The sequence below is a fragment of the Nicrophorus vespilloides genome, unplaced genomic scaffold (genome assembly GCF_001412225.1).
Source record: "Nicrophorus vespilloides isolate i.1.1-1 unplaced genomic scaffold, Nicve_v1.0, whole genome shotgun sequence".
NCBI lineage: Eukaryota > Metazoa > Arthropoda > Insecta > Coleoptera > Silphidae > Nicrophorus > Nicrophorus vespilloides.
The window spans coordinates 194,209-206,796 of record NW_017097589.1 but is presented as its reverse complement, the minus strand read 5'-3'; the positions used below and the strand labels follow the sequence as shown (position 1 = coordinate 206,796).

Genomic DNA, 12,588 nt, shown 5'->3' with positions numbered 1-12,588 from the left:
CATCACATCATCATTAAAAGACGAAAGCAAAACGGATTTGTCTGGATCCTTTCAACTTATTTATATATCAATTTCGTATAATTAATTCACTGAATTAATATTTGAACTTATATAATATTTAATATAAAGTATTTTTTATCACAAAATTTCATATTTTGCTTACATTTTTTTTTTAATAAACTTAATACAATTCAGATATTTTATATAAATAGTTTCTAAATCTAAAGTTATTTATGAATTAATAAATTTCATAAGTTTCTTGAAAAGTATAAAAGATACAATCATTTTTCAAATATTTCAGAAGTTTAATACCTTTCCTATATTTATAGTTCCATACGTTTTATATTCATTTCACAAGTTTCATTATTTATCAAATTTTCACGCAAATTCAATATAAAATATTTCATTAATTGTAGAACAATTCCTTTTTTATCATTCCAAATATTACTGAAATTCAAATTATTCTTATATTGAAGATTTCAAACATTTTATACTTGAACAATTTAATACAGGTTTTTATTTAATATATTTCAATAAATTTCTATTCAAATACCATATATATTTAAAACAATTTGAAGCAAACATCAATAATCCAATCAAAAGTTTACTAAAAATTACATTTTTCTTTACAATTCTGAAACGCTTGACTGTTTAATACTTTATACTCGTCAGAAAGTGCAGAAAATTTCATAAGTTTATTTTTCAAATCTTTCAGAAATTTTATATTTTTTCTCTATTTATACGTTTTTGTATTCATTTCACAACTTTCATGGTTAAATTATCAAACCAAATTAGCATGTTTTCACGCAAATTCATCCTAATCCAAAATACTTCATTCAATGAACAACAATTTCATTTTCAGCGATTCAAATTTTTTCATGAACTTAAAATTTCTTACTTTTTATCTATTTACATCAATTCTTATATTTATAAAATATTTCATACCATTACTGAAATTCATATTTAATTAATTGCGTATAGTTCATGAGATTCAAACATTTCATACCATCCCATAAAATTATATTCAATTCAGTAAGTTTATTGCATTTCATACGTTTTATATGTATATTATATAGATTTCATACATTTTATACTTGTACAATTCAGAACAATTTAATACAGTTTAAATTTAATATATTTCAATAAAATTCATTCCATTCCAAATATATATATTTTTACAACAATTCGAATTCGAACATCAATAACACAAACAATTCTAGTATTGTATAGAAAATTCAATAGGAAATGTACAATTTCAATAAAAAATTCGTAATTAAAAGTTAATAAAATAACGCTGCTTTGTAAATGTTCAAATTTTGGATAAACCTTTTTTTTGCTCACAAAGTGAAAAAAATAGAGAGAAAGAGAGAGAACAAAATGATTATATTACGTTCTGAAAATACTAACGATGAGGAACTGCCGGAGCGGAAAATAACGGCAAAATGAATTTGCATAAAAACCGACGAAATTTTACACAGAAAAATGAGAAATTCACGACATTTTTTAAAATTAAAATTAATGCAAAAACGAAAAATTAAAATAAATCATTATTTCTCTTCTATTTCATAAACTTATTATGTGTTTTTGATTTTTTCAGAGATGAATTCGACGGCGACTCCACCGGACAGTTACAATATGATTCTCAATAATATGGAGGACGTTCTGTACCAGAAGGACGCAGAATTCGATGCGGAATTGAGTTACGAAAACGGAACAGAACTCTACAAGCTGGTGTTCAATAATGGGACGGAGGGTACGACGCAAGGGCCCAGATTGGAGCAGAAATGGACGGAGGCGACGGCTGAGGGTCGCATCCCGGCTACAGCTCCCATCTCCACGGAGCGACCCTGTCCTTTGGATTGTGGACCAGGGGGAGGATGCACGATCAGAGGTTCGGACCTTGAACCGATCTGTCTCTGTCCTTTGGGTCGGGGCGGAGATCGCTGCGAAAAGGGTGAGTCCCTTTTCAAATTCAAACAACAATTATTTTATGTTAATATCTTTTATGTCCACATTAAAGTACAAAAAAGTATTTAAGTCTTTTTTACTTATTTTTATAATTTAAATAGTGATATAAATATGCCGGTACTCATTAGTACATTCAGATAAAAAGGGTTAACAAAGTCATAATTATAATAACTTAAAAGTTTTTTTATCCATGAAAAAAAATATGTTTTTTCGGTTACCGTTACATATATAATAATGAAGCTTTGATTTAATAAAGTCTACTTTTTCCAATGGAATTTTGGACAAAACTAAATACATAAATTTTAATATTAGAGAATACTATTCAATAAATTAGAAATGAAGTCATGCAGCTCAATCAATATGTTAAAAAAAATGTCGATATTAGAAATTTAGAAGATAATGATTTTTCAGTGGAAGATTTAGAAAACAAATCAAAACAAGATTTTGTCAAAAACAAAACTGTTAACTAGCAAAGAATTATGAAAGTTCTTTATTTGGAATAACAATAATAGTTGATTATAAAATCTGATTTCACTATTTATTTAATATTCTTCGTTCAAAAAAAAAAGTTTCTTTACATAGTATATTTTACCTCTGAAAACGAAGTTTCGTTAATCGAGCTGTGTCTTATTTATATATTTAAGAATTGAAACAATGGTGGATTCGCTGCATCCACTATAAGTGATTAGAAAACAATTCATATAAGTTTCCAATTAAATTTCAATTTTTAATTGAATAATTTACATATAAAAAGCAACAACTAAAATATTTCATTCGTTATTATTACATTTCTTGATAATGTAATTATGTTATTAAATTTTGGTGGATGCGCGGGATTATTATTATTAGAAATTTCCAATTAAATTACAATTTCTAATAATATATTTTTTACATAAAAACACAACTCAAATATATTCTTTACAAATATTTCATTCATAATTATTATAATTACATTTCTCAATTGATAATGTTGTAATAAATTTTGATGGATGCGCCGAGTCTCACATATATTGATTAATACACAATAATTTTGTACATTATTGATGACTGGAACAATTTCCAATTGATAATTGGAAATTGTTAGTTAATTAAATAATAAATATGTGTGTACATAATTGATAACTGGAATAAATTGGCAATTACACTGTTATTAAATTAAATATTATATATTTTATACAAATTAATTAATTTATTTTGTTCGATTTTTGCCTCCAACTAGTACCTGATTAAGTTAAGTTAGATGAGACAATTTGTATCCTGAGGAAATCTTCAAAGAATTATGATATTAATCCATAACTACCACAGGAAATGAATAAAACACTACTATTACATATGGGTCAAAATGACCCGATTTACAACAAAAACAGATTAATTCCTATTATTTAATAAATTTATAATGATTTAAAACTGATTCTATTGGACGTTTTTTTTTTTAATAAGTAGAATAAATTTGTTTTTGCTTATGTTCTCGTTTTGATACATGGTAAAGCAATGTTATTCTACTTTGAAATTCAAATATTGATGATATTTCAAGAACGTATTTGCTATAGATGGGTCACTTTGACCCAAAATACACTCTACAATAAAATAAGTATCTCTTGTCGCGGCTGCTTTGCTAGTACTGAAAAGTGCACTACTTATTACTAAAACCCAAATAATTAAATTACAATAGAATACGAATGAAAATTACATCCGTAGTATTTACGAGTTTAAACGCTATAAGAAAATGTATAGGCTTGTGTATAATCCGCCACTGTCTATATAATATTTTGTTAACATATTGATGAAGATCGGAAATCCCTTCGTAGAAGTTAATTATTTTCTTATATTTTTCATACACTTTAATACACTTCATACAATTAATAAAATGTTAGCTAACAGATAAATTATTCCTGAGAATAAACCTCGAACTTAAACCCAATCCGCTTTGAAGTGCCACACTAATATTCTATGATATTAAACAAGAAGTTTCATGGCAAAACTTGCAGATTGTATACAAGAATACATTTTTTGCATTTTACTGTTAAAATATTTTACATTTTTTGTTGTTTAATGAAAAAACTAAAACATGTTTTTCAGTGGATGCGCCTGGTATTGAAGAATTAAACATATTTAAAATATCTAATTCATTTTTATATACAACATAAAATATATGTATATATAAAATGTATATAATAATAATGTAAATCTTTATATATATATAGGATTGTTTAATAAATTGTTATTTTATAATTATAAACTCAATTAAAATGATTTATTCGACTACAGCAAACATTGAGTCCAAATCTATTAAACTTTTTTTATATTTTTATTTTCGTTTAATTTCAAGCTGTCAATATAATTGTAAAAAAAAAAAGTAAATAAATAAATACCAGAATACACAAATCCTTTGGTATAGCAAAATGCGGTTTTCGAGCGAACCGGATAATACAATACATATATAGACACAAACATATATACGTATATAGTAAATTTGCATACGTTTTCAGTATAGAATAAATTAACGTTGGAGGCCCGAACTACTGTTTACATTATACGGCCTAGTTAAAATTCGATTACTGTGATAAATAAATTGGAAATTCGAATGAAATACTCCGCAGTCACACACAACTGAATTATACGTAATACATGAATGATGTATGGATACGTATATTCGTATTAAATGAATGGGGAAAGGAGATGATGATTTAAAATTGCATGTGGTATTTCACATTTTATACTGTGTACGTTTTATACGAAGTATTTCAAGTATATGCTTCCTTTGATCACCGTTGAATATCAAAGAGAAATACAAAAAAAGCGCTCTGAAATATATTTTAAGATCATATAGAACACGAAGTATACTTTGAACATAAAATTATATAAATTGCTATAAAATCCAATTTGATAATTTCGCACATACGAACGTACAATGATGTCGACAATTCTATATGTGAATGTTATGAACAGAATATCAACAGTAAAATAGCAAAATCATGGTAAAACTACGTAGTATGTTTTAAACGTACACTCACTTACATAGAAATTAGTAAAATCATTTTGTACGTTGAGCGAACGATTATTGGAATAGTGATAATTAAATCTTTTTAAAATTGAGTGGATATGCCGGATATTTTTTAATTAAATATCTGATTCTTACCATTTATTAATATTATATCAAATATATTAATTAGTTCGAATAATTCTAAATACAATTAATATTTAATAAGAGTAATACAAATCAGAAACATTAACTTAATTGAATACATTCAATTCAAGTACGCCTTAACGTATGTTCTATAATATGTACGCAATTATTTTCTGCACGTACGAACGTACACTGATGTCACCAGGTCTGTGTGTGAATGTTATTAATAGAAGATCAATAGTAAAATAGCAAAAGCATGGTAAAAAGTACGTATCTCTGAATATCAAGTATGTTTGCGCGTTTAAGAAAAAACGTGTAAAGTGGAAAATTGTAATTAAATGTATTTGTATGAAAAATAAATACCATCCAATTTAACGTACATTCACTTACATAGAAATTATTAAAATCGTTTTGTACGTTGAGCGAACGGTGATTGTAATAGTAGTAAGTAGTAATAAGAAAAGCTTTGGAAAAGTAAGATAATTCACTTAACGTATGTTCGATAATACGTACATAATCGACAGTTCTGATTGTGAATGTTATTAGCAGAATATCAATAGTAAAATAGGAAATTTATGGTAAAACGTACGTTCCTCTGAACATTTGGTCTATCAAACAAAATTATTTATATATTCGTATATTAAAATGCTATACAATATTTGATTTGACTGTATTAAATATTGTATAAATGCAATGTAAATAAAGTATGGGAAAAGCAAATTGAATATCGTAATGCACGGAGAAAGGTGCAAATATTTGAAGACTTTGCGTATGAAACAAATGGTGCCGAGAAAGGCGAAATGAATTGTACACACGGCTGAGGGTGCAACGGGAAGCCGAATATCGATCATAGGGGAAAGGCGAAGGAAAATGCATTTGCTATATATTATTCAATAGAGAGCCTTGTAACAAAAACTTCTTAGTCGCGCATCACGCACGGCACAATCCAATATCTTATTCATGAGTTTCACGGAGATTTGGAAAACTTTGATTTTTGTTTAGATCTGTTTGTTTGTTTGTCCGTAGTTTATTTTATAAAAATAATAATAAAAGAAAACAAAACTAATATGTGGGGCGTAGATGTAACTTAATTTTGTTGTAATTGAAACGATTGATAGGTTTATCAATAAATCAGTTTTGATTGAAATTTGATTGGATCCAATTAACATAAACATCAATTTTAAATCATTCTAATTAGAATCTAATTTAAAATTTAAACAGTTGTATTGATTTAACTTCATGTACAATTTAATTTTTAGTTTTCCTTAATCGACGTCAATTCTTTAATTAAAATAACTAACGAAAATCAATTTCTATTTCAATACTTTCAAATACAAGTGGCTCACTGCGCTTAATTAACATATGTTCTATGTTACGTACGCGACCTTAATAACGTACAAATCATCATATCGATTTGTACGTTTTTATGAACATGGAGTATGTTTGTACCAAGGAAAAATTATTTGTAAAAGCAAAAAAAAAATACGTACATCACTTAAGTAACGTAATAAAATTGGAAGATTCGCAAGTACATACAATTGTCAACTATCAAAAGCATTGCAAATTGTACGTTAGTATGAACATCCGTATGTTCGTGTCAACTAAAAAATACATGTAAAATCGTAATTCTTATATTTTCAGTGATTAACGCTGAATTAAGAATATTTAATTTATTATGTACATTATACGAATGATGACCGTAGTTATAGTAAAGAATAAATATTATCTGAAGATAATTGGATTTTTCTTATTATAATATAAGAAAACACGAGAGAAGTCGTTCAGTGTAGCGTATAAAGGGCTTCGGTATTTCCAATGTAAACGAAACGAGTTCGACGGCTCACAACGACAATGGCAACCCCCCCATTGTTGAGGTCAATTACAAGGGATGCCGAAGTTTGCATAAGCAGATGCCAATGTTGAAGACTTATTGAATTTATACCACTGAAGGAAAGGAGAAAAAAAATCGTAGAACGAAACGTAAATTTACAAAAAGAAAACCTACTTCATTTTCATAACAAAATTATCAATTCCGTAAACCTCAATTGCCTCATTTTTACCGCATATATTATTAATGACGTAAATTTTGGGCTTTATCTTTGAGTCTCTATATTTACTACGCACGAAACTGATGTAATTCCGTTTGATGGGGGTTTTCGTGCTGTTCCATCTAGAATTTCACAATGGGATCTATTTCACCGGTGTGTCGCTGTATTTTTTCTTCGTTCTGCCCCTTTTCCTTCACTACATCCTATCGAATTATTTCCCACCCTGTCAACTCGAAACTTGCTGCAACTTCCTTGTAGATTTAATTGGAACGAGCCTTCGGTGGATGGAAGAAAATGTAGTAAAAGGAGAAGAAAAAAAAGAAGAGAGAAAAAAACGTACTTGCGAACTTTCCGATTAAAGATAGATTTCTCCGACCGAATGCCTGGTAGTAATAAAGAAACTTTACACATTACTTTTGGACAGCATTAAATTGTACAGTGGCGTAAATTTATTAGCTGAATTCGCGTCAATTTGCAAAATATTTCTTATGTGTAATTTTCTTACGCGTCCCTTTTTGCGTGCAAATTGCAGGAACTTCAGATAAACGGTAGTAGAATACTTTATTTTCTCTACATTCAGCCTGAAAACGAAATGTGAAATAAAATATTTTTATGATGCCTACTTTCTTTGAGAAAATATGATGAAATAAAATAAACGAAACATCGAACAGAAAATAACTACATTCAATATTGAACCAAAATGATTTTAAATTGATAATAGTGATTTTTTGAAAAAATCTGTATTCTGACTTCAATTACGCTCGAAATTTCGAATCAGGTATTTACAACAATTTCATGAATATATTGTCAACAAATAAGTTTATCTATTTACGCGAAATTTTCCAAGTAACTTCTAATAATTTGTAATTTTATCAAGTAATATGTGAAGCGGGTAACGCGATATGAAAATGTGACAAGTTGACAGGATACAAGACATCTATTGGAAATATAAGCAAAGTAATTTACACATATAAAAACTAGTGAATCCATCAATGACAAATTGCATTAGCAAAGTATATATTAAGTTTGTATTTTCCATATTAATAAAGTACAATTAAATTAATTCCATATAGTAATGACTTGATTATGATAATGCCATCAACTTACTTCGAGTAATTAAGTTGAAGTTTTTATGTAAGATGTGAAACGTGTAACCTGAATATAATTAAATTATTGACAGGTTATGCGACATCTGTTGGAAATTTGAGTAAAGTAATTGACATATTTGAAAAGTAGTGCACTCACAATACATCATTGACAAACAGCTATAATATTTTTTTAATTGTTATTCATTTAAATTTTATACTAAGTAATTATATATTCTAATTCCTACCTTATTGTTCCTTCAACTCTTGCACTATTAATCAACTATATTATTATATTATTTTATACTAATGTCGCAGCACAAAAGTTATATAACTCTTACGTTTCTCACTTCAAAACGTCTATAGCTTTTTTAATCAACAAACAAATGTTGTTACGTAACATGGTTAAAGTGATCACCGCTAGGCGTCGCTTGCAATGAAATTATCTCAACATTCTTGATAAATTCCATGCATATTTCAGCAACAATTTTTCGCTCGGTTTTGTTTAATAGAACGAAGGAAAAGTTTACTCTAATTTTGGGTGGTTGGTAAAACGTTGTTAGTGTAAGAGGAAAACTTTCCACCTGCATCTTGTAACCGAAACTAAAAATGCAAAACTTCTTCTGCATCCACTCTGAAATATTAAAAAACAATTCATTTCGCAGCGGGCGGTTTACCAAATAACCAGCATGAGGAGGGTGAGCGAATTGTTCGGTTGCAATTTTCCGGAAAATGCGAATTGTAGGGGAGGGTTTGTTTTGGGACGTGCGGCCACCTAAACCGGTTTAGTAGGCTTTAATGAAGGGCTTAATGGTGCATATGAATTTATAATATCATCGACGTGGGTTACGAGATACGATTGAATTGCCTATTTAACGGACAGTTTTCGGATGTATTATGAAACGATTTCCATATTGATGCTACTATCAATGTTGACGACATGCTTTGATAAATAGGATTTGCACGATCGAATATCCATTACATTAATTTGACATCACCAGAACAATTTTTTTTTTAATATTTTTTGAGTTCTAATTTGCCTTATACATTATTTATTAGTACCCACTGGCGTCTCATAGGCACTCCGCGAGTAAACAGGGTTAACAGAACATAGCAATACCCAGCAAAGAGTTTGTGGAGTACTGTTTTCCACTTTGCATAAAATTGTCAAAACAACTTAACAATTAATGAAAATAATTATAGCACTATTTAACATCAGAAGAACTTATTTATTCAATTATCATTTTCCATTAATTGAAACAATTTAAAGTTTTAAACTTTTATGATGATTATATAAAAGTTTCTTGTAAAATAAGAATTCATGCCAGTTGGAGATTAAGAGAAATTTTCGTATTTTATGATCAAAATTTTAATTGCAAAATTTATTTTCTTTTTCTAATAGAAATTTCAATTTTATAAATCAGAAGTATAAATTAGAAGTATATTTATACGTTTCCAATAAACGTGAATTGTAGCAACGAACATTTTTTTTTTATTAATATAATGTGAAAATGTTGAGCGAAATTGCGAGAAGCGCCGGAAGTTATTTAAATTTCCACATAATTTCGGGCCGGATGCAATTTATCAGAATAGTCGCTTAATCGACAAGTTCCGAAGATTTATTAGCACGCGATCATCGGAATATCAGCTGATAAGTTGAGTCTCGGGTTGTTGAAAACCTCGACTACACCCAGAAACATGGGCTTCGACGTTGACGTAATCCATTTACGACGCTTCCAATGAACTTAAGGATTTTCCCCCAATCGCCCCCACAAATTCACTTTTGATTAAACAAAGTAAAATACAACAATCTCTATAATTGTTATTGTAACATTGTCGATAATTAGTTAAACATACTTTTAATTATTTATAAAAATTAAATGTTTCAATTAAATTGTTTAAATAATTATTGAATTCAAAAAATGTATTTACAAATAATTATGATTAATTTATTATTAATTAGTAGATCCATAAATATAAGAATTTAAACTTGACAGTGTAAAATTTAAAAAAATGCAGTTGGTAATAAATTAAGCAACTAGTGAAACAAAGTTTTTAGTTGGTACTAAAAGAATACTAAATCTCAAAAAAGAAGAAGACATTTTTTAGTGAAATTTATAGATTTTTCCCATGGTTCGTCATGAATAAACAAATACACGAAGATCTTCATGTAGATATGGTCGAGGATACAACAGCAACATTTAATAGTAGATACCAAGATAGACTGGAGTCACATACTAATGTTCTGGATATTAGCGTTGTAAACCACTAGATTTAGTATTTAGATTTAAGTAATTATTAATGTTCAAATCATAATAATGGTAACTATCCACCGGGAAAGATTATCAATTTAATGTAAACAGCAATCTTAAATTTACTAAATGATCACATTGATGAACAGATTGTGAATAAAATTATACGACATAAAAAAATTATAGATTTTCATTCGCACAAACGTACTCGACGTTCTCACGAACGTACATTTTGCTGGCAGCAGACTGACTGTGTATATACATTTTACCATGTTTCGAATGAATAATTAGGGGAAAACGTGATTTCGCAATGAAACAGGTTAATTTGTTTAGGGCAGATGCGAGTCGGCAATTGTTCGAATGAGACTCCTGTGGGATGAAAAGCCTCACTGGAATCAGCGAATATTACAATCAATTAACGACTAATTCGCCTCGGCGACGTTTCATTCGATCACACCGAATGCAGATGAAGTTAGCAATAAAATGCACACGACGTTGGCATATTCGAATTACCCGGGAATATCCGCAAACCGCATTATTATGCATGAATCTCCTCGAAAATTAGATGTCAACTGAAATATTTAGTGGTGGAAACAGCACGTCGGATGCCGTCATCCCCAATCTCGAGAACTCCTTTTCCACCCTGCATCCAAGTGGACCGATAAATCCAATCCTAATGCAACTGAACATCCCCTTTTTTTTGCATGTGTATATCTGTTGTCCTTTTTTTAAATTTGTATTAGGCTTATTGCAAAGATTTATGGCCTCGTTTCATACACAAATCTGCAACTGTTTCACAGAAATACCATGTATTTTGGGTGTGTTTTCGTTCAAAATTCGCGCGCAACACTAATTTTCGTGGTTCGATGCACACCACCCTTACACCCCATCCCGTCGACGTACATTTCATGCAACACGCCGCATAAATACAAGCGCCCCTTTTCCACCAATACATTGTCGAAATAGCATCCCCTTAATTGCGTAACCAATATATAAGTATGGAAATCCGAAGCACATTGTATGCATGGAATTCGTAGAGGATCTAAGAAATATGGTAATAGCCCTATTGACTCCGAAACTGATGTACATAATACTGTTCTTTCCGCATTTCGTCGTTCCTTTTTAACCCCCACATTCGACGGTAATGGAAGTACTTTGCTTGTCTCTACAATTTTCGCTTTATACGCCCGAAAACCGCATGAAAAATTACACTTGACTCTCTCTCTCTCTCCATATAAATCGCATTTTCAGATATGAAAGGGATTAATGCTAATGCGTTCCATTAACTTCCTAAGATCGTTCCGCTCTCTCTTGGAAATGCTGTACACTAATTAAAGCCAGTTCGCTTCATTGATTCGCATTCCCATTTTCAACAGCAGCAGAGAGTCTCGTATTTATAGTTTACTGAACATAAATTTTACTTCACTTTGAAATTAAATACTTTCATAGAATACTACATACAAATATACTACGAATCCAATTTATTTTACTTTACTTTAAATACAATTTTTATAAGAAATATCTTTCAATTGCTTTAAGAATTAATTAAAAAAAATAACATGAATAGATTTCAGAATATTTGAAGACAACAGTTAAAATTATTTTGTATTTGAATTGCTGTAATTTATCGAAAGTCAAACATTCGATTGGTTCTCATTAATTAACGTGGGAATTGATCGTTCCGTCGCAGAAGTTACGCAATAAACATTAATAGCGAAATATTGATTGGTTCATGTCTGAGTAGTGTACAGAACGTGGCTATAAACTCTTCGGTTTCGTGCTCATTGCTCGGTAGTTGTTTAACAAGTTTTGCAGTTAATTGGATATCGATCCCAATCCGTAAAAAAAGAAACGGATCCGTTAAGAATATTAAACGAAATTGAGTGCATCCGTAATCAAACGGCCTTTTGTTTAAACAATTGAAGCACATTTTGATTAAAATTTATTCGTTGAGAGATTTTGGGCTATTGATTCGAAATGCTCAAAAGGATCGAACGTAAAATATGATTAATAGAGAGCCTTTTGGTGTTCTCCCAACGTTGGTTGGTACAAAAGAGAATGGAGAGTTCGAGTGCAATTTATTGCAGTGCTTTGACCACGATCAGAAC

At 29.5% G+C, this 12,588-nt stretch overlaps 1 protein-coding gene across 1 annotated transcript in view; it reads left to right on the top strand.

Moving 5' to 3' along the window:
• LOC108560480 (pikachurin) overlaps positions 1–12,588 on the top strand; it is a 108,489-nt gene that overhangs the window by 43,289 nt on the left and 52,612 nt on the right. The window contains exon 3 of the mRNA XM_017918044.1: positions 1,598–1,954. Coding sequence (XP_017773533.1) covers positions 1,598–1,954 — 357 coding nt within the window. The remainder of the gene's footprint in view (positions 1–1,597; positions 1,955–12,588) is intronic.